We start from the raw sequence: 22,126 nt of genomic DNA, 5'->3' as shown, positions 1-22,126 counted from the left end.
GAAATAATCCGGTTAAGGAGTCCGCATGACAGCTGCAATAGTCAAGAGAATATTTCAAATCTTGTTACAATCAAACTTGTGTAAATGCACAGCGTGTGTTGTTTGGTCAACCAGAGCGTTTCACCCCCGCCCCCCCAACCCAACCCACCACCCAATAATCCAATCTCCGTCCTCACAACCCAGAGTTCTGAGAAATAACCACGTCTGGGAAAATGCATGAACACTTCAGCTGTGTAAAAGGCCACTTGACAATCGGAAATGGTGACATTTAAAAGACTTGCACCTCTGCATGAGCCCGTGCATAGCTAACACCTGATCCTGTCTGCTGCCGCTCTGACCTCTGTATTAACTGTCAATTCTTCTGACGTTAGAAAAATGAGGAGAAATCTAAGATAATAGAGGCTAGACAGTGGGCTATAATAATACTGTTTTCAGATATCAGGGGACTTTAAGCCACGTTTAAAAAGTGTTTTTTGAGTTCCTCAGTTGTGTTATAGCTTTCTGTTTGCAAACTTAAATAGCCCTGACAGGAGGGAAGGGACTTTTTTTAAGAAACAGGAGATTAAACCAAGTGTCTCAGACAGAGGCTGAAAAGAGGAGCAGCAGCAATGTACAGTTTGAGAAAAGTTATTTGTTTTATGAATATTAGTGCAATTTAAAGTGTTTTAAAGTAACAACCCAACTGAAAATGATGAACCTGAATATGAGCGTAATGTGTTTCCTTTAAGCAATTTGTGTTAATCTGAAACATGAACCACAGCAGATGTTAAAAAAAAAAAAAAAACATATAGTAAGTTGACAAACAACTGAATCTGAAGTGAAATGCCATCATTTGAAAATCAAGCAGCAACACAAAGCTTTACATTATTAGTTCAAGATAAGATAAGATATGAATTTATTTTGTAAGTCCAACCAAGGAAATTGGCCGTGTTGCAGCAGCAAAGAGGGAAGTGAAAAAATAGACTTCTATAGTGATAATAAGTAAACGTGCACTACTTATTAAATGTAAAAAAAATACAAATGGAATTAAAACGAATAAATAAAACGAATATATCCAGTTAAAACAGAATATATAAAGTGTGAAAAATATATACAGGGAAATGGATTACACATAAATCATTGAATCGCACATAGTTTATGGAGGTGGTCAAATATTAACAGGAAAATAGAGTACACAGGTTTATATTACCAGGATTCCTCTTTTTCCAATCTGACTAAACATATTTTGAGACATTGATAAATGACACAATTGTCATCTCTCATTTCCACATAAAAAGGTATAGTCAAAGGAAGGGCATTCTAATAATGCAGGTGACAAAATACCAAAATACCAGCACGTTATTTTTAGCTGGGTGGACGGGGGGGGGAAATAGTCCAAGTGCAACCTTGGTACACACTCAATCCTTGCAGCCTGGGCTTTACAAGACATATACTCTTCTGCATTGGTCTAATGTCAACCAGCAGCAGCCAAGTCTCAAGGAAATGTCAATGACAGAGATAGGGCTGTGCTATAGCTTGAGAATGCTACTATTCCTATTGAGCTTTAATGTGATCCGACTGGATGATTCCCACCGTGACTGACCAGTGGGCGCTGTGAATCCTGAGCCGCCGTAGAGCCGTCACATGCTTCACCTGCTGCGTCATTCAAAACTCTGCTTTTTACATAGCATGACGCGCTGGGAAATTCCACAACAACATTACACTGTATACACGATTATTTGGAGATATTAGAGATATTACCAAAGGCATTCGTTTCAAATGGGCCACCAGTCGATGAATGTAGCACAAGTAAATACTCTGAGAAAAATAAGAGGAAGAGGAGACGGCCTCTTGACCGACTCGCTGATGGAAAATATCCAAGGGACCTCTATAATGGACCCGACTGACAGCACTCTAATTCAATCACGTGTGTTACACTCGCGACTAAGCTGCCGCCAAATACCCCGCGTCTATTTTAAAACCCTGTTCAACAATGACAGACCATGAAGACTCCAGTGTGCCTGAAAAAACATTACACAAAAGGGAAGAAACCAAACACCAGGGCCTCTCTCTGTAGATTGTGTGTACATGTGTATCTGACGGTTGTGAGAGTATGTGCAGGAACAGTGGCTCTTCATATCTTCAGTGTGCCACAGGGACACGCATTTGTGTGTTTGTCCTGTAAGATATAGGTGAATATAACCGTCTCTCTGTCTTGATGCCTTTTATAGCTTATGTTAATTTCCTTGCTGTTGAAATGTGATGTATGAATTAACTTGCCTGGCCTATAAAAAGAGAGAACACCAGGATGTGATGCTACACAGAGATCAATAATATAATATATACTCATAGAATATTACCAGTAGACATGGTTCATTTCCTCATGTGCAAACAACCACACAGATATATATATATATAAATATGTATAGCTGCAGCTGAATCCGTTTTTTTTTATTTATACTTCTACACAACCCAATCACCCTGAGGGACAGAGTTATTCCCCCATATTTTCTTATCTGTCCCCAAAAACAAACATGCAAAGAGAGAGATAGGAGAAGAAGTGGATGTTTTCCTCATGTGGCAGGAAACAACACTGGAGTCGTCTCTTAATCAGGGAACACTCGTGCCCTACAGATGTTGTTTACTATTAGAACAGGATTAGGGCCAAGTTCTGCTGGCTGGTTTCAGGAGACAGCCCGGATCACATGGTTGTTCCCAGAATGCCCGGGTCTCGGAAAACAATTTCCGACAGAGCATCAAGCTAGTGGTGACACGGCCCCGCCCCCCTCCCCCTCCAACCCCCTGCTCTCTAGTCACAGGACTAGAAAAGTACACGTACAGATAATAGCTATATAACAGTCATAAGTTATTGAACCATTCTCTTCCCATAATCCTTCGCCTATTTCCCCTGTTTTTAGTGATATACATTAAAGATAAGGCTTAGAAACAATGGGAGCAAATATTGGAGGCCTTCGGATCAGGAGTAACGTTAATGTATAATACACATTTTCTGTTGTGGAAAAACAGCTGGAGGTATTTTTTTTCCCCCCCGTTATTGATTTATGAATATCAGGGTAAAGAATGCCACCTCCCAGCTAAGTCTCGCTCCCATCAATAATGCAGCCACAGTATCTGTGTCTACACAGCAACACACTGGCTTCTCCATTATTCATGAGGCATTCCACCTGTAGCACCTCGGCTGTATTATATCTGTCCCATAGGAAGATTTGCAGCAGCACTGTGCGAGCCATTAAATGCTCTATTGCTTGTTGTACTACAGTGATATGATGTTCGGCTATGGAGCCAATGTGCTTTACTGCTGTAGGAGAGATGCATCAATGGAACGTCTTTGTGAATATTAAATCAAATCACGTCCACGCTTAAATCACCAGTCACTAAATGGACATCAGGACTCAAGTACATCTGATACTAAAGTTGCAGGGAAAACCAATGATTGGGAATGAAACTAAATATGTTCCCAGTATACAATATATAAATTAAAATGTGAAATAAATTAAAAGGAATACAGGGGGGGGGGGGGGGGGTTATGACCTTTATTTGACAGGACAGAGAGAACGGAGAAAGAGAGAGAACGGGGCGGGTGATATACAGCAAAGGGCCACAAGCCGGAATCGAACCTAGGCCTTAAAAGAGTCAGTGGAGGGGAACAGTCGATCGAAGGCAGAGAGAGGTTCCAAAGCTTTGAAGCTCCCGGTGCAACGGCTCGATGTCCGTTATCCAGTCGCCTCAACCCGGGTACATAGAAGAAGCTTGGTGGTGGAGTGGGGGGGGTGGGGGGCAGATAAGTTCTGAAAAATCTACAGGGCTGTTAAGTTGGTCTCTTTATCAATGAGGAGTCTCACTGCAGCATTCTGCAGCTGCTGAAGGCGAGACAGAGAGGACTGGACAAAGAAGCCAAACATCAATGAAATGAGGTGAAATTGGTCTTTGACGTCATCACTTCATTATCTCATCCTTTCATTTTTGTGTCCAAGGGGACAGTTCTGCCAGTTTGAAAGATTCCATGAGATGTTTCAAACAAATCTCCTTCGTGAGAATTTGACGGACAGAGAACCCAAACACTTCATCTCCGCGGCGGGGCTGTGACCAACACGAAGACATACAGAACTATACACTTAGTTCTGAGGAAAATACTGAATTGATAATGAATGCAACCATTCTCTGGTTTAACAATATCTGGTACAAACGAGAGCCAAGTCGCCTTTAGATCTAGAGGAAGCCCCCTGCTGCTCTTTGTTGTTTTGTTTTCTCAGAACAGAGACAGAAAGCATCTACACACAGCAGTTACTGCAATGGGGAAACAAAGAAATGCAATTTGCCCGTGAACACTGTTGACACGGTGCATCAGACCCTTTGTCGGGAAAAATGTAAACGCCTTGTTTTTCTTCTTCACTTTCAAATCCCAAAAGGAAAATTGCATTTAATGGCTGGAGGTGAGTGAGAAGAAGTGGATGCACAAATACAGTAAGAGCCTGGAAACATTTGAATCTAATTGATTGTTTCACTGTTGCGGTCGTCACTCAAACCCTCTAACAAGAGCTAAGAGCTATTACTTTCCCCCCGTGTCATAATAAATGAACTTTGCTCCTGTGTGAACCGGAAACCAGGAGGTCACGGCTCTCCAGGGGGTGAAAGCTAGATCGGGCTGTACGACGGAGAGAAGCCAGAGGAGCCACAGACTGACACTGGAGGGATTCAGTCTGACTATGAAGGTTATCATGATTAAAAGAAGAAGTTTTGCATTAATTTGATTTGAGGACTAGGAACCTCAAGTCTGTGCCGCATCTCTAAACGGACAATTTGTCATTTTTACACTTTGGCTTTTAAATGGATTAAACTATTGAGATTTATGTTAATTGGCGTGGCTTGAAGTTTAGAGGCTGAGTACCTTTGGATGGCCAGACGAGCCATTTCCCTCTAATTCTAATCGAACTCTTGGCAAGAAAGACGATTCTCCAAAATGTCATTCTGGAGTCTCAGTTCTTTTCAAACTTTCCTGATTTGCCTCCTTGTGTAAAGAGGTTGCACAGAAAAGTAAACGTGTGGTATATGCACAGCTTAAACGTCAGACTGCTAATGCTTGTGAATGTGGGATTGAGGTACATGCGTGTATGTGTGTGTGTGTGTGTGTGTGTGTGTGTGTGTGTGTATGCTACATTATTTGTGAATAGAAACACACAGGGCGAAGGCTGGACCTGAGATGGCACTAAATCACATTGCAATCTCTATACATCACAGCCACTGCCAGTCAGCCCACTGCTGTTCCAAGTCCCCACTCTGTAATTCCAATAGAAAACTCAAGACATCACAGGATAACGCTGATGAATTCATAATGTTTGGGGATAATTAAATGCCACTGTGTGCAAAATGTCTTTATCTAAAGCAGCTGCAGTGGAACAAAGACGCTCCCTCGCTTAGTGTCACTGGACCGGCGTGTGGAAATGGACGTGATGACTGGACTGAACAAGGCTCAGAAAGATCCTCTTTATCTATTTATAACGAGGAGATGTGTTTCCTGACTCGTGTGTCTTTGTTCTTATCTCCCAGCATGCATTTTTAAATCACATAAACCCTGTATTTCTCACACCCACACGCAACCCATTGCCAAGAACGGGCCGCTTTGATGGACAGGCCGCACGGCGCTGATGGTCAGAGGCTGCGTGTTGGAGTAATTACAGAGCAGCCATCTTAGCGGGGCCGGAGCTGGTCCCGCAGGAGGAGGAAACGGCAGCGCCGCGGCTCAGGCATAGGTTAGTGTTTCACCACAAGAGACACCCCGCCTCTGTTGTGTTCACCGGGCCTGTCATGTGAGAACACGTAGACGGCTAATTTCTCCTTTGACCCCCTCGTCAACTTTGACCCCAATTCCTGTTTTGAGACACGTGAAAGGCGCCTGCTCCAGTCACAGAAATAATCCATTTCTGATGCCCTGAGCAGGGGTCAACTCCCGAAAGGGGACGGATAAATCACCATGAAATACAACGTGAGCGATTGGCAGAAACAGACAGCTGAGGATTGAATCCGTTCACTTCCTTCCTGCTGTTCATCATCCTCCCTCAAAACCCTTTCTTGTCAGGCGCTCTAATTCCGAGTGACTGTTGAAGACGAGTCTTTTCCACTGTTTTCACAATGTTGAGTTTCCACATGTCACGTGTGATATCACTTATGATCTGTGCTCCCCTCTGTGTTTGTATCCCCGGGGGCAGAGCGACAAATGAACAGCCAAGGCTTCCCAGCCGAGACCATGCTTGCCTGGCTACAAAATTCACAGACTCAGGCGCCTTTTGGGGGGAGGAGGAGGGGAGGGAGGACAAGGCAGACCTGAAGGACAATGACAGATGAAGATGCTTTGGGACAGGGTGAAAGAGAGAGAGGAAGATGAGGTCGGTGATGCGGGCAATGAAAGAGGAAAAAAGGGAAGAAGAGGACAGAGGGAAAATACCAACATATGGAAAAAAGGTCACTTTCACACCTAATTTGTTTGGTCCAGACCTTCAGTCTTCTCAGTAAAGGTAGACACAGCACCATGTAGGCGATGATGACAGGACGTTCATAAGTCATACGTGTTGTAAGCACTCCCTAAACTAAAATGTGAAACCAAAACTAACCGGATCAAATGTAAATGATGTAACAAAGACATGAATCTAGATTCAGACCACGATCTAGACTTCCAGGTATGAAAAGTTTCAAATACAACTTATGTCGCTCATCTTCACTCGACACAAAGGAAGCATCAGGGTTGTGTAGCTGATGATTGGGTCACATTATATCTAATGCTGACTTATATGCTTTCTTCATATTGAGACCCGTCTTTCAGATTTGTCCTTGGACATCGAGTGAGGCGCTGGGAATCTCTGCTTAATTTACCTCTCGTACAAAGAAGTGAAGAAAGGTTTGATTATAGTCATTCAGCAGAAAACCTCCATCCGCACATCCATCATCTGTACAGCTTATCCTCACTTGCTGTGAGGCAACACAGAAATAGGTTCTGATTGCACTATGCACAGTACCAGCTATAATAGGAGGTGTTGCAAGGTTATTCTTTTTGATATGATGGTTTTTATACTTATCATGCAACTGCTGGATTCAACAAACTGTGCATGCATGAAATCCAGCATCTTCCTATCAGCCGTGATGTTTAGGAAGGTTTTTAAAGTGATTAAGTCACATGAGGCACAAAGTGACAGAGGAAAGGCCTGACAACAACAACAACAACAACAGATATTAAACGTGAAATCTCAGAATCCTTATACACATTCAACTGGGGAAAACTTGATGGAAAGCCGACTTTAAACTTCCTCTCATTTCCCTTTCTAGCTTTTTTTTTTCCATCCCAAAGTGTGTCGGAGAAGCTTAAGCTGCTCTCTGAACAGTATTGATGGATTAATTCACATCTGACAAACATGCTTCTCACTGTTCTGTGTCTTAATGTAATTTTCCAAAGTCTCAATTAAAAAAGGGCCTCGTTGAAGTGCACTTTCGATCCCACACACGCCCACTCCTTCAAGATCTCAGACCATTACTGCCTGTTCCCACAGATGCGGCAAAACAAAATGTTCTTATTTAAAATCTCTCAGCCCCGTCTCACAGGGAAAATAAAGTAAATAAGCCAATATGGACTGATTTAACGCAGCGTGTTTACAGTTAGTCGAGTGTTTAACAAGACACCTTCAGAGGAAGTGCACTTAAAAAGCCATGCTGTCAGCCTTTAGTGGAAACTGTGTGGGTTTAGTAGTAACAACCGTGAATATCTCCTGGCTAAATCCATGTATTGATTATGAGAAATCCATGAATCTAAGTATACTTCACTCGCAGGACTATAAGACGACCCAAACCCTTTGCATGACATGTACCGACTCCATCTTTGTTCCCCAGAGAACAGACCCTGTCGATTCCAAACACTCATGAGCTTCCTCCCGGTGGTGCCCCTCAGGCCAGTGTGTCCACTTTGCACATGATGTAATCTAATAAGCAGACTTCCATGAAATTTGCTGAGCCTGTTCTCCTCCGGGGATGAACCCGTTCTTTCAGCCTCATTCTCAAGACAAACTTTAAATTTGCTGCCCCACAGTAAGTGTCGTGCAACACTCGTGCTTGGCGGATTTTGGACTTTCTGTCCGTCACTATACGTTATGATTAATCATTTTTAACTCGGTATGATTCTAGTCGGCTCGCACACACTGGAGTTCAAAGAGAAATACAAAAGAGAACGCTGTTGTTGTGATGACGCACCGAGTGTGAGAGGCGTAAATAAAGACCTCACTTTGATCCTCGACCTGTTTTCCACTCAACTCCGGCTCCTTATCGCAGTCGGTGCAACACACAGGGATGTTCAGGACGTCATGCCGTGCACCGCTGCCGTGATATTAGCAGCCTGTACACATCCCCGCTCAGTTTCACTGCAACCAATTAAACCTGCTTCTCAGATGTGATGACTCCAACTCAATGTTCATTGCCTGGGCACTAAAGAGCTGGGATCTGCTCGAGGAGACTGGCATTGTGTCTTGTCAAAAAAAGTCAAAAGTCTGATGCTTTGAAGGAGTCGCATTCACAAAGAGATTTGAAAGAAACGGAGCATGTGAGTCAAATCTCACTCAGTTAGAGTGCATACCTCCACCAACACAGCTCTCCTCTTACATTCAAACAAGCTGCTCCGAATTTCACATGCTCGTAGACTTAGACTTTAGGTATGCATTTTCAAAAACCATAAATTATTCCCAGTAAAATTCCTATCTCCCAATGTTGAGAATGCTAGCTATATTTTCTATATAAACAAGATGCTAAATTGTAAGACAAATTTATGAAGTGCCCCAACATCTGCATTCTCAGTATTCACCAGCGCTCACACACACAAAGCCTCCCTAAAGCAGTTCTGCCTGAGCTCTCCATGGTGCTGAAAATCTGCAGCAGAATAACCGTGGTCGTCATGTTTTACACATCCTGTCAAAACACAGAGATGGAGCACAACTGCTGTGTGTCACCGTGACCAATGGATTCCGCATTTCAGATGAGCGCTGTGGATGAAGTTACGTTGTCTGAATATTAGAGCTGATCCCTGCTGCTCCCCCTGGTGCACATCATAATTGAAGTGCACATTTCCAAACAGACCACAAACTGTCCAGAGGCTCCCGGAGTGTGACTACTGATTGAGAAGAGTGAAGGAAACGATGCAGTGAGTTGCAATGAGCACGAGTTGCTGAATCAACACAACAAATGACACAAGTACTTGTGCCTGTCGTTCAGAATCAACACTGTTCTAACGTTTGACAATGCTGCTGCAGCAATCTATTTCAGGCTCTAATGTTTCATATAATTAGCAGGGAGTCACATTTCTGTGGCCTGACCTCCACCACATTTAAATTACCACATACATTTTATTGTAATAGTAAACACCGTGATTGAAACATTTTTTTTTTACAGATCCACTTCTCTATTTTACAGTTTTTAAAGAAGTTTATGCGTTAAACTCCCAAATATGATGTAATCACATTTGGTACTGAAGCTAAAACAAGCTAAATCTATATCTCTTGATCTTTTATACCTTTGCCTTGTTTCACATATCACCTTTGCTACAAATAAAATGTTTTATGCTCACGATTCATCTCGTAGGTGGTCGGCCCGGTTCCAGCTTTAAAACTCTTGAATGAAAAACTTAGAGCTGTTGTGTAAGTGGGCGGTCCCCGTTACACTCTGGATTCTTTACTTGTTATTCCTCTACTTACATGGACAGTATTTAAAGCTATGAAAAGGAAAAGGGAGGGATCTATTAACAGGCAACATGAAACAAATAATGCGTGTCATCACATATAAATCTATATGTGTATTATTATTATTATTATTATATTTATTAAAAAACGCCTTTTTCAGAAACATGATCTTTAAGTTCTAGCCACAATGTACACAGAGTTATTAGTTCATACAAATAAACATCACTGAGCCTCTGTTTATGGCCACGTGTGCAGCCGAGTGTCAGTGTTTATTTATACATGCATGTTACTAAGGAGGCTCATAAACAGCAACATAAATCTGTCTGTGGTAATCACTGACATCAACACTAAAAGCACATTATCAGTGGGATTGCGGTCAAATCTACATCTGCGCTGTTTTTCATTACTGAAGAAATGAATGCACAATGTTGTGGCTCATGTTTTTGCACTTATTGATATTCACAGATACAATTATAGAGCATTCCATTCTCCTTGTGAAACCACATATAAATTAACAAGATTCACATTTATGTTGAAAACCACTTGCTACGTTAAAGACAATAAAAAAAGACATCCTGGATACGCCTTCTGACCCTTATCTGAAAATGTATTGATTTTTTCCTGACCTTTACCTCAACCTTCCATCAATGGTTCATGGGAAATTGGTCAAGTAGTTTTTGCTTAATCTTGGTTAAAAGACCAACCAACAAATAGACAGGGGTGAAACCATAACCTCCTTGTCTCAGGCAAATATCTATTGTCCAAATTGTCCAAAGAGATCGGCAACTACTGACCAATTAAAGAGTTTCTCAGCTTCAGTGGCTGTCAGAGTGCAGCTCAACATCGTCATCCATCTTTAATGAGGCCTCCATCCAGCAGTGAACCCATACACTCATCTGTACATGATGTCTACACACGCTGTCATTTGGGGCTCAACATCAGGCGCATCACTTTACAAAGCTCCCTGAATACTGTGCTGCCTCACTTGGTTCCCGTCTGGATCCATTTCACAGCCTTCAGAGCCGAGCAGCAGACGGAACCCGAGAAAGACAGGACCTTCTGGGATTTCACTTTTGCGAGCATCAAACAAGACGGTAATTGACAGCTGGGCTACTCGTTCTGCCACAGCGGCTCCGGAAAATGTCAGAAGAAGTCAAGAGGTAACATCATTGTGCAGCAGGCCCGCTCACTTTGGAGGAGCAGGGTTCAACTTGTCGGGTTGCCCTACGCCGTCAGTCCAACTTGTGTTTCCCCCATGAAACATAAATATCAGTGTCTGCTCTCACTTAACTAATACCAGCCGACTGGGATGCGTCCAAAAGGGGTGCAGCCTTAGCATTGTAACGTGGCAGCTATGGAGGCACATTGCTGGCACGCAGAGCGAAACCTCAGCCTGCTGTTAGCCTGCCAGGAGAATTACAATTAGCATATTAGCCCACCCCCCTCGGAGGTTAATTGAGGTTGCTATAAGGACGGCTGCTCTGGTGGCGGGGACGAGTAAACCCAATGCTTTCCTCCGAGGATGGAAGCTCGGCCGGCATGTTCCGCATGGCCGAGCTCAGAAACCCATCTATTTACGCTGCTGAGGGAGAAAACCGATCTCCAAACAGGGCCTGTTGATATATTTGAAGGTCACTGCAGTGTCCTCCACGCATCAGCCCCTCCGCTGCCTCCATCTATCTCTCACAGCAGCAATTACTATGTTAACTGCATTTTGATGGCCACATGTAAATGCTCCACAGGCTTCCCTGATTTCTCAGGGTGGGTGGTTGTTGTTCAGAGGAACGGAGCGAATGTGAGGGGGAAGAGCAGGAAGTGCCTGGCTCGGCCTGATAAAGGGATGTGAACATGTCAATCCATTTTGTCATGGTTTGCAGTGTTTTAACACTTTTGCGTGGCAAACCCTGAAATACAAACCTGACAGGGTTTAATGTCTGAAAATGATCAAAGACAAAAAAAGCATTTGCACTTCGACTCAAAGAAATAGAGCTCAACAGCGTGGGTCTGAAAGTAAAAATCCCATTCTTTTTCTGAGTGGAGATTTTCATTATCAGTCATAGTATTGTACAGTCCAATATAGATCCACCACAAGCTACAGGTTTGGGAAATTATGTTATGGCCCCTGTACGAGAAACAAGTACATTTTTTTTTTTAGAAGAAATTATGTCAGTCAGAGGTCCTACACTACCCACAATCCTCAGGTGTAATTGCAAAGTCTCCGATTGGTGGAGCGCTCTGTTACTGTGTAAATGGATGAATGTATTGGTACTGATGCAAATACCAGTCGCTGCACTAAATCAAGTACAGTTTAAATGCCACAGAAAACCAAAACATGTGTTTACCAACAACATCAGATGAACCTGTCTACAAGGTTAAATCGCTGCAGTGTTTCCTGTTCAAGTTGTTAAATTTGATTTCTATGACCTGGCTATAAGGAGCGCGCACACACAAGCACACACACAAGCACACACACAAGCACACACACAAGCACACACACAAGCACACACACAAACATACCCTTCCCCTGGTGTTAAGCTGTTTAAGGACAACAACAGCTGAGGAAGAAAGCTGGTAGACTGGAAACCGTAAGCCATGATCTCTGCTGGCTAGTCAGCCACTAGCTAGCTATCTCCCCTCTGCAGGCCTCCCATGCCAGCTTAGCCTAGCCGGTCTGAACCAGCGCGGTCCACATGCAAATGGTTTTTTCGCTGCCATTTTGACTCGGCGAGGATCAGGTGGCTTAGAACCTATCATACTTTTCCACTGATGGGAATGCCAGTCCAGCACTCTTCCCCCTGTGTGGAGCCAGGTACACCCTTCCCCTTCGACCCCTGACCCCTGAATACTTCCTGGGGCACGGACGTCCTTTTAATAGTCCAGTGACTGGACTAAGAAGACATAACAGCTTGACAGCAGTGGAGCGGGGTTTGGGTACGAGGGGGTGGACCCTCTGTGTGTCTGCCTCATGATATACATAGTCTGGCTTGATATATGGCCTCTCCTTGTCTGTGGATTAACATACATCAGCAAGGCACATGAGGGTTGTCCCTAGATGGCCATCAAATCAGGCCCCGAGAATTAGGGATTAGGGCCCAGAAAAGAGAGGATCTCCATTGAAGAATAACTCATGAGTCACACTTTCCACATGATGAGCAAGAGAGAAAAAGGTTGTAAATAGGTAAGGGGTTAGGGTGGTGCGAATTGCACACTTTAAAAGATATCAGTCCCCTAAACATCAAGATCCGTTAATTCTATTTAGAGAAATCAACAAGAATGTTGAGAGAAAGCCCAAACTTGTAACGTGTAAAAGAAAGTGAAAATAAATAAATATAAATAAATAACTGGATCCGACCCCTGATCCAGATCTATATTAAAATGGATCGGGTTCTTCTCTGACCCATTTCACATCCTCCCACCAAGATGATAATCTGTACAGCACTTTTTGCTTAAACCTGCTAACAAACAAACAAACAAACAAACACAGATGTAAAAATGACTTAATTGGCATAGGTAATTATTAAAAAAATAAATAAAGGGCTGACGAGTGAGGAAACTGTTCATGCTTTGTCTGAGAACACGTTCACTCCCAGCAAGTGTCAACAACACATGACGAGACCCATGCCACCCAGCCACTGGCCACAAAAGCAAATAAGTCCACCTACACACACATTTCTAGGATGAATATATATAAAACCTTATGTGTCAAATAAGTCTTATTTTCTTATACTTTTTCATCTTAATTTTTTTTTTTATTCTTGATCAGTGCTCTGTTGCTGTAAGATCTTGAAATTGCTTTTAAACGTTTTCTTATTGTTTGCTTTCTAAATTTTATCCATTTCTTGCCTTTGATTTGTCATTTTAAACTTGTTACGCACCTTGTCACTGTGATTTGAAAGGGGCTGTATTTATTTATTTTTATTTTATTTTTTCCAAGGATTTCACTAAGGAATGGGGATGGAGCCGGGATGGAGCCGGGATGGAGCCGGGCCGCGTTGGGCCGAGGTCAGTGGGAGCGACAGCTGATGGCAGGACGGCTGCTCTACGATGCTCTGGCGAACCACAGCTGGTCCGTTGCCAAGCAGAGGAGAGTATACAGGCTCACAACAGTTCCTCTCTGCAGGCTCCTCCGCAATCCATCCCACTAAAGTCGAAAAGCGCCCCAGCAAACCTCAGTCACTCTGCCATAGATTTGGTTTTTTTCTCACAAATGTAGAAGCAGATACAGACGCATGCACACACTGAACTGGGCTTCACTCTCAGGTTAGATCAATGCATCTGAAGTGAAAGTCTTAAAGCCTCAGAGGATCAAAATCAATGGGAATCTTCAATCAGAGAAATGCATCTGCCAACCATGAGATGAATTTCTCTTTGAGGGTTGAAAACAAAAAGTGATTTATCTTTTTACTTTTAAATGCAAAGCTGGTAAACGCTAAGTGATGATACGTTTGCTCTGTGGTGAGCCCTCTAACTACAGACTGACAAGAGAGAGCGAGAAGCAGATCTGTCCTCGCTCCACCTCATTATGAGTCACATCACAGGAGTCTGGCTTTCAGCGAGCAGAACCAGAAACACAACACGTCAACCTCAAGTTAGATGAGCCGAGACTTTAATGATCCCGCCGCTGCCACAGGGACACGGGGACGGACGAGCAGCAGACTAACACGAGAAACCACATCAGCTGAATACAAATGATGGAGGATAAAAAGGGAAACTAGCATTTTCACTATGAACATCTGTGAAATGTTGATATTAACATGTGGAATGAGGTGGTTTGGGAGTGTAGAAGATGAAGAATCAGATTTCATACATAAGAACAAATGTCATTACATTTTTTAAAGTGCAAATGTAACAAAAAGCCATATTGTTTGAATGTGGACTTTAATAGGCAAACAGTGGTTTTGTCTGTTATCCTTGTCTGTTGCAGATTGTCCGGATCAGACAACAAAAACAGTTATATACTAATATATTTGTGTTCTTTAGTTTTTTTAAGTTTTGCATCCACACATTCTCCTGCTGTATTTTCACATGAGCACACTTTTAACGAGGCAGGCGGGAAAAAGTTCCAGCAAAAAGTCTGGAGCAACTGACTCTGGCAAATTTCAGGAAAAAAAACGACAGGAGTTCAGTGCCTGTCTGAAAGCAGCTCTAAAGTCAGGATAACACAACCGACAGCCATCTGGATTAAACTGGGGCTAAATGTCAGGAGCAGGTACACCGCTCCATCACTCCTCTGACTGAGCTGCTTGGACAGAAACATTTGTACGGCACTGACGGCTGTTGGCTCCAAAGTGCACATACAACCCTCCATGTTGCACCTCGGGGGGATGAGGGGGAGGCTGAAGCTTCTCGGTACAGTAGCTGCATCAGCTGTTGTGCTGAGCTTAGGTGGGAGGTGTATTTTTTTTTTAGTATATATCTCAACAAAAACACACGGATATAGTGGAGTTTGGTGCTTGGAGTGGAATGACAGAGCAGCCTGATTTGAACAGTTCATCTGAATTCAGACCAACTCGCTGCTGATTTGTAAAAAACAAAGTGTGTTTAAAGATGTTAGTTTGAGAAGAGACTTAAATAACCGATTGTAGAAATGCTTGAATAATTGTCTGTGGACAAAATCAACTTATTGATCAACGATTAGTTTCAGCTCGAGCTCCCACATTCATAATCCAAGTCAGAATACTGCACATATTGTATTTTAAAACTGAACTCGACCGATTTTCCACCTATCCCCATTTGTATATTGCACATCTACAGAAACAGGCTTTTGTATATATTTTAATATTAATCATATATTTAATATTTCTACTTTAAGTGGATATAGAATTTCTATTTTGTTCTATTTTATTCTTGTTTATTCTCACTAAATGTTCCCCTTGTGCTGCTTGTGAATTTCCTCTATGAAGGATCAACAAAGTTACACATTTACTTATCGTATCTTAAATAAACTGTTTCTTTTCTTTTTCTGTATCACAAATACATTGAAGTCCACCTTGTCACATTTTTACTTTTATCTTCAAACACGACAACAACAAACTTTTGGTTAAACTTCATTGGTTGTTGAGAAACTAAGTGAATTTTTCATATCAGATATTAGATTTATGTCTTAACTCTTGGTTTAAGCTCCAAGCTATTGAGGAATTTTTTTTTGATTTCAGTCAAACTCTGTGTAGCTCATGGAAAAAAAATACATTCACCTTTCTTCACTCTTACTTAGTTTTTTCAGCCAATGTCTGTTTATTCAACCGGCTGGTTATTTGTACTAATGGAGACATATTTGTTTGCAAAAGTAGAAAAAGTGTTGACAGTAATCACTTTTGCATATATCTGATTATTAGGTCACGTTAAACATGGACAACTGACACTGTAACTTCACATGTTGAATGTAAAAACCACATTATCACAGAGTCACTTCCTCAGGAGGACGACGGTGCCATTTACGTTTGAAAAAGAGACACAAACTCAACTATCGTCTTTCCTCCTCCTCCCCGAGCCTCCCAGATAACACAGAGGCCAGGCCAAGAGCTCCTGGAGGTGGCATGACGCAGAGCAGATAACTAGACCATTAGATAACCACACAGCGGTTGAGGTAACACCGCGCAGGAAACAGGAAAGAAAAACTGGACGAGAGCACGAGACCACCGGGAGGAGGAAAAACAGCCGAGCAGGCGTGTATATGTTAACGAGCCTTGCAGCACGGCGGCGGCTTCCCTCCGCTTCAGTGACGCTGAGCGGCTGTGCTCACATCTCTGTCACTCACGTCTCGAGTGAGTGAGTCCTGCCTCGGTGAGAAACCCCTTATTTAGAAACGTGTGAGGTCTGGGGCTGCAGGAATAATGGAGCTTGAGGTGTTTGCCGGACGATTTAGGGCGAATTGAATTACAAATGTGGTTGATATGCGGCTTAAAAATGGAAACACCGGGCAGATAAATGGCGCTATAAATCTTGCTGTTACAAGCACAGTATTAGAAAAATCAATATGGGGTTTTTGTGTGTTGCTTTTTGGTCTTCACTTTGTTCTGTCGTCCACAATACAACTGTCTTGTCTTAGACGGAGAGATGTTAGGGGATTTTCTCTGGTTCTCACGACTCTTGACTAAATTGATTGCCTCTGCAGTAAAAAGGGTTGGTAAAATAGATTGTTACCGTGACCGCCAACTTTCAGAATGACTTTGGTTACGGAAGTTGATTTCAGAAAATACTTATAAAAATGAGTTTTAAGCCTGGAACAAGCGAACAGCTACGAGATGAATCGTGACCATAAAAGATTCGAGTTGGAAACAAACAAAATATTGGAAAATATGCAAAGGGACAAGACTTGGTGCATAATTATTTTAGGAGTCAAGAAACCTCACATCCCATAAACCACTGAAAACAATTCCTTTCCAACAACTTCCCTTGCTGTTGTCTGTTTGTATATAGCGTTTCATATAGTGTTGTTTTTTCCTAAAACACAGTAAATATAATACAAACCTGTGTCTTCTACAGGAGCATATTGTAGCCTGTGGTAAGTCTACCTCGGATGGTTCAAATATTATGGCTGATGATCAAAATCTCTATTCAGAAAATGAATGGGAGTTTTACATCTGGAGCCAAACTGCTGAGATCTGTTCAGGTCCCCATTTCCACATTTTAGAGACGGTCATTGAACTGCACATTTCTCGTTTTTGTGGCATCCCCTCATCTCTCTCTCTCCTCCAGTGCCAGCTCCGTGACCCTCATCCCTCTCCCCTTATAATCCTGCCAGAGAAGATGGCCATTAAAAAAGAATTAGGACACAGCTGTGTGTCAATGGCAGAGCCACAGGAGGATACGATGCAATGCAACACCCCCCCACACCCCGCCCTCTCGAACCCTTCGTCACCTTCACACCCGCCTGGTTTCCACTTCCTCCTGTGTCTCTCTCTCTCTCAGAGTTTCCACCTCTATTTCCTCGCCCGTGACTGCAAGTTTCCCAGTACGGACAGAGAAAGCCCAACACCTCCACCGCCAGCGACGAGTCCTGTTTCTAACACATGCCGACCGAGCCGGCCAGCTGAACCAGGATCCAGTTTCCCCTTCTTAATACTCCTAACAAGCCTCTTCCCTCTGCAGCCAAGTGTCAAGCCCACCAAAGTCACCTAACAGGACGGCTCTACCTGCCACAGCACGACAACAACATCAACACAAAGAAACACACAGAGAGGGGACGCACACACGTTGTCATTTTCACAGTTTCTCCTCTTTTAGAAGAGACGAGATGCAACCAGATACCCACCAGCAGTCACAAGATGGATGCCTCATTATATTTGCATGGTTTATTTTCATCCCTTGCCGAGCAGAGACAGTGTGAATATGAAGGATATCATAAGGATTGCTGCTGGTTTTTTTAAACTGGGGATCCATTAGCAACACAAAATGACAGGAGGCTGGTACTTGGCAATAATCTAAATTCCAGGATCCTAGTGTATCATGTATGTCTGACAAAGAGCCAAAGGTTCAAGTCAAAATGAAAACATGAACTTGATTTGATCTGTGTACGTTCAGTCATGGCCCATTCAAAATGTAGATCTTACACAGCTTTATATGTTCTCATCTGATATGGCTGAGTGTAAACCTCTAACAAGGCCCAGGAGTCCCATCATGAAACCACATTTAAAAACACTAGATCCGCATTTTTATTTGGCTCTGCACCAACTTACAAACTCACACACACACTCGGAGCTTTCTGCAAGGTTTCTTTCATGAAGAAGGTTGATCTGCACCAGAACTGAACGGGTTCCTTCTTGGCTCCTGCCCCAACCCTCCACAACATTTTATGAAATTTGGTTGAGTAGAAGTACAAGAGAAAATAAGACAAAGACAAAATCCAAGTATCTGCATCTTGTGTTGTTCTGTGAATAGGAGCAATGACGGGTGTTTTGTTGTGTTAATAGTTGTTGTGTTTGTTGTGTTAATAGTTAAAGAGGATCTCAATGCCAGGTCTCCCAGCTGTCATGATGCAAAAACACAGATGTTGGCAGAAAGGACTGAGGCCACCGAAAGAACTCAACTAAGGAGCAGGGGGGGGGGGGGGGCATAGCTCATCCAATCAAACTGACACAACCCAAATATATCAAAGAACGATGAAACCTCACACTCTTTCTTTCTCTTCTTCTTATCACCATCACTACATCTTCTTTTGACCACCTTAAGACAAAATGGCATCATCACAAACTTGCCATGATCTTTTTATATCAAATACCTCAATACTTGGCTTCATTCCAGGCAAACATTAAGAAATAGAACCTGACTCTGAGCACCGTTACCTCTGAGCCGACCCTCTGCTCAGCCAGGGGACCACTCGCACTACAAACAAGCGTGTGAGTCACGTATGTGTGGCGGCCTCGAACACACGTGTGAATCATCCTGAGAGCAGGCCTCCCCCGGGCTCAGTGATAGGCTGCTGCCCTTTCTGCCCCGTTTCTACATTGGTGCTGCACAGAGGTTACATCCGCCACCGCAACAAAGACACTGGAAGTGTGCTGCATCTCCACAGGTCACCCACCACCGAGTACTACACGTCAGAATGGGCACATGCAGGGAATGATCTCCACAGCCTTTTAAACATTGCAGAGCTGTTGCACGGTGTGTACAGTGACAGCCTTCCTGTCAGTGGGAGCTGCATGAGATCTCCCAGTGGACCGTCATTAGGTTTCACTGGTGGAATGTGCAGGATCATGTGTTTGGTCACAGGAAACTGGTGCAAGGCCCTGAAATGTTTTACTTTCACCGTGGAAGTTGCGAGCCGGTGTGGCAGGGAGGATGAGCAGAATCCAATGCAGGAGCTGCCTCTGCTCTCATCCCACCCACATCTGTCATGCAACACCCTCCATTCAAGAGTGGGAGCTGGTAAACACAGCAGCCGGAGGAGAGAATAACAATCAATCTGCAAGGGATGCGTTCAATCTGAAGGCGCTTCATCTGCTCTGTGGGTGCAGATGATGGGGGGGGGGGGGGGGGGGGGGGGGAGAGAGACCACTTGCACACTGAAGGCCATGACAGGACAAGTCAGGCCATGTGTGACAGGGACATCTCCATTGTGCATGGAGCCATTATGTTTGTGTTGCATCTACAGGGTGATCGTGCAAAGTGCAGCAGCCCATACCTTGGGTTTGATGTTGCAGTGGCAGCAGACAGTCCACATGTACTTGAGGGTCCTCCACAGCAGGATGATGAAGAGCCCCCCGAAGAACGTCACCATGGACGAGGCGAGGAATGCCCACCACATGCGCTGGCCATTATTGTCGCAGGGCACCTCGGACGAGAACGGGATGACAACGTCTTCCATCTTGGAGATTAGGATCGAGGAGTCCCGGTTCAGAATATTACTATTGATATTGCTTGTCCTCATAGAGCTGTCGCTTCCATGGGGGACGGGGCCATTTGCCTCCGCTAGCATTTAGGAGCCTTGGAGGAGAGCCTGTGCCAGCGTCCCCAGCCCCGCTCACCAGCCATATTGCCTGGGTAAAAAAAACAAACACAAAAAAAAAGCTCCCGGTCCTCGCTGTAGATCGTGTTCACCCCCCCTCGGTGGAGTCCGTGTGGGTCTCAGCAGCCTGTGAATTGTTTATTATCAGTGTTATTATAAGGACGAGGCAGCGCGCACGCGGACCGGAGCAGATCAGCAGGTCCCGCGGTCGGAGGCATTTAAATCCGCAATAAAAACGACGAGTGTTGTTGCGCGTCTCATTCCGAGCGGGTTTCTGGCTCCTTCACGCCAGCAGCCATGGCACAGACAGCGGCGTCTGCGGCCGTCGACGCTGCCACAGATTTAATCTGGGGCTTCTTTTTCCGGATGACGACAAACACGCACAAGGACACTAGAGGAGAAAAGGGAAGAAGAAGAAGAATAGAAAAATGTCACAGCCTGTTCCTCGGCGTGGCGACCCCTCTAGCCGTCTTCCATGCACGGCTCCTGTCGATGAGCGGGGCGGTGCGCGAATCGATTCCACTTTCTCCACGCGTCAATCGACCGTGGAGGGCTGTCTTTGTGGAGGGGGGGTGGGGGGAGGCGGAGGGGGGGTGGAGGACGACGCGAAATCCCGGAAAGGTGAACTTGGAAGCTCCGCCAATAAAAAAAAAAAGACCCAAAAAAAAACAAAAAAATAGAATCGCTGTGTCTCTGTCGCCGCGCGGACGAACACTACATGGTCTCGCGGGCGTGCGTCGCCGTCGGCTCTGCGTAAAGACGAAGCTGTGGCTGGGCTCGGGCGCGTGTCTCCATTCGGGTCCCCTGCAGCTGCGGCGGTGGCACGGGGCGGCCAGCGGAGCGCGCGCCTGTCAGATCCGCTCCGGAGAGAGAGAGTGGGAGAGAGAGAGAGGGAGAGAGAGAGTGGGTGGGTGGAGATGTACAGGTAGGAGGGCGGAGCCAAGCGCTAATAATAAAGATGGACAGAGTGAGAGCTGACCACCGGACGGCTGCTACTGGTGCTGGTGGTGGTGCTGGTGCTGGTGGGAGAGGCATCAAATGCGTCTTTGGCGTCTTTAATGCGCGCCCATGACGCACAGCGCAAAAAGGAAGAGACAACGAAAAACAGCCGCATCGATCACAGATCCATTTAATGATCACAGCTTAATATGTAAAAACATCAGGACAATCGATGACTCCCCATAGGAGCCACTCAGTGATACAGTTATAAAGTGAGGTCGCTCATCGCCGACAACAACACCGCTGCTGGTCCCTGCAGGTCAATCTAGTGATTTTTCATTAGGGATAGTGTTTCCTCCTTCTCAGTTCCTGTCTGTGGCTTCTCATTCATGGATGATGGGCGTCCCTGTTTTCATTTGGAGGGATGGTCTTGATGGAAGGCCTCTTGTGGACACACAAACAAACACAACCTTGACATGATTCGTCCCCCAGCTCCTTACCCTAACCTCAACCATCACAACGAAATGCCTTACCTTTCCCTTAATCTCAATTTAAACTCAAATGTAACCCTTACCTTACCTTAAAACAAATCCTCAAACAGGCCTTTGAAAAAGTGAGGATCGTCCAAAAATGTCCCCACTTTCCTGATTTTGCCTGACTCCATAAATTCTGTGCTTAAAATGGTCCTCATAAGAAATATGAGGACAAGTACACACCCAGGTTTGTGCAGCTATTCTTAAGAAAAGGGACTCTACACGGTCTAACCTTCTCTCTCGTCCTTCCTCAGGCTTAACACTTACCCAACAACAATTCACATCTTATCCCCAACCTTATCCAGGACCTCAGAAATTACCTTTTGCCTTGTAAGGTCGTTGGTCCCCATGAGGTCTCCAGGTCCTTCCAAGGTCAGTGTTTATACTGGGAAAAGTCCTTAGGCAGTAACATAAACAAGTAGATACACCCACAGTCATGTCTCCATGACTTCAGAGGACATTGTATAAACTTGCATTCATTTGCTGGAGACTCACTCTGA

General features: G+C 44.2%; 1 protein-coding gene across 1 annotated transcript in view; it reads right to left on the bottom strand.

Moving 5' to 3' along the window:
- The window catches only part of kcnma1a (potassium large conductance calcium-activated channel, subfamily M, alpha member 1a), a 133,490-nt gene extending 113,366 nt beyond the window's left edge, over positions 1-20,124 (bottom strand). The window contains exon 1 of the mRNA XM_053436305.1: positions 19,831-20,124. Within this exon, the coding sequence (XP_053292280.1) occupies positions 19,831-20,124 (294 nt within the window). The remainder of the gene's footprint in view (positions 1-19,830) is intronic.
- Positions 20,125-22,126: the final 2,002 nt, after the last annotated feature.

Source organism: Pleuronectes platessa, chromosome 12 (assembly GCF_947347685.1).
Source record: "Pleuronectes platessa chromosome 12, fPlePla1.1, whole genome shotgun sequence".
NCBI lineage: Eukaryota > Metazoa > Chordata > Actinopteri > Pleuronectiformes > Pleuronectidae > Pleuronectes > Pleuronectes platessa.
Note: the sequence above shows the minus strand (reverse complement) of the source record. Positions and strands in the feature narration are given on the sequence as shown.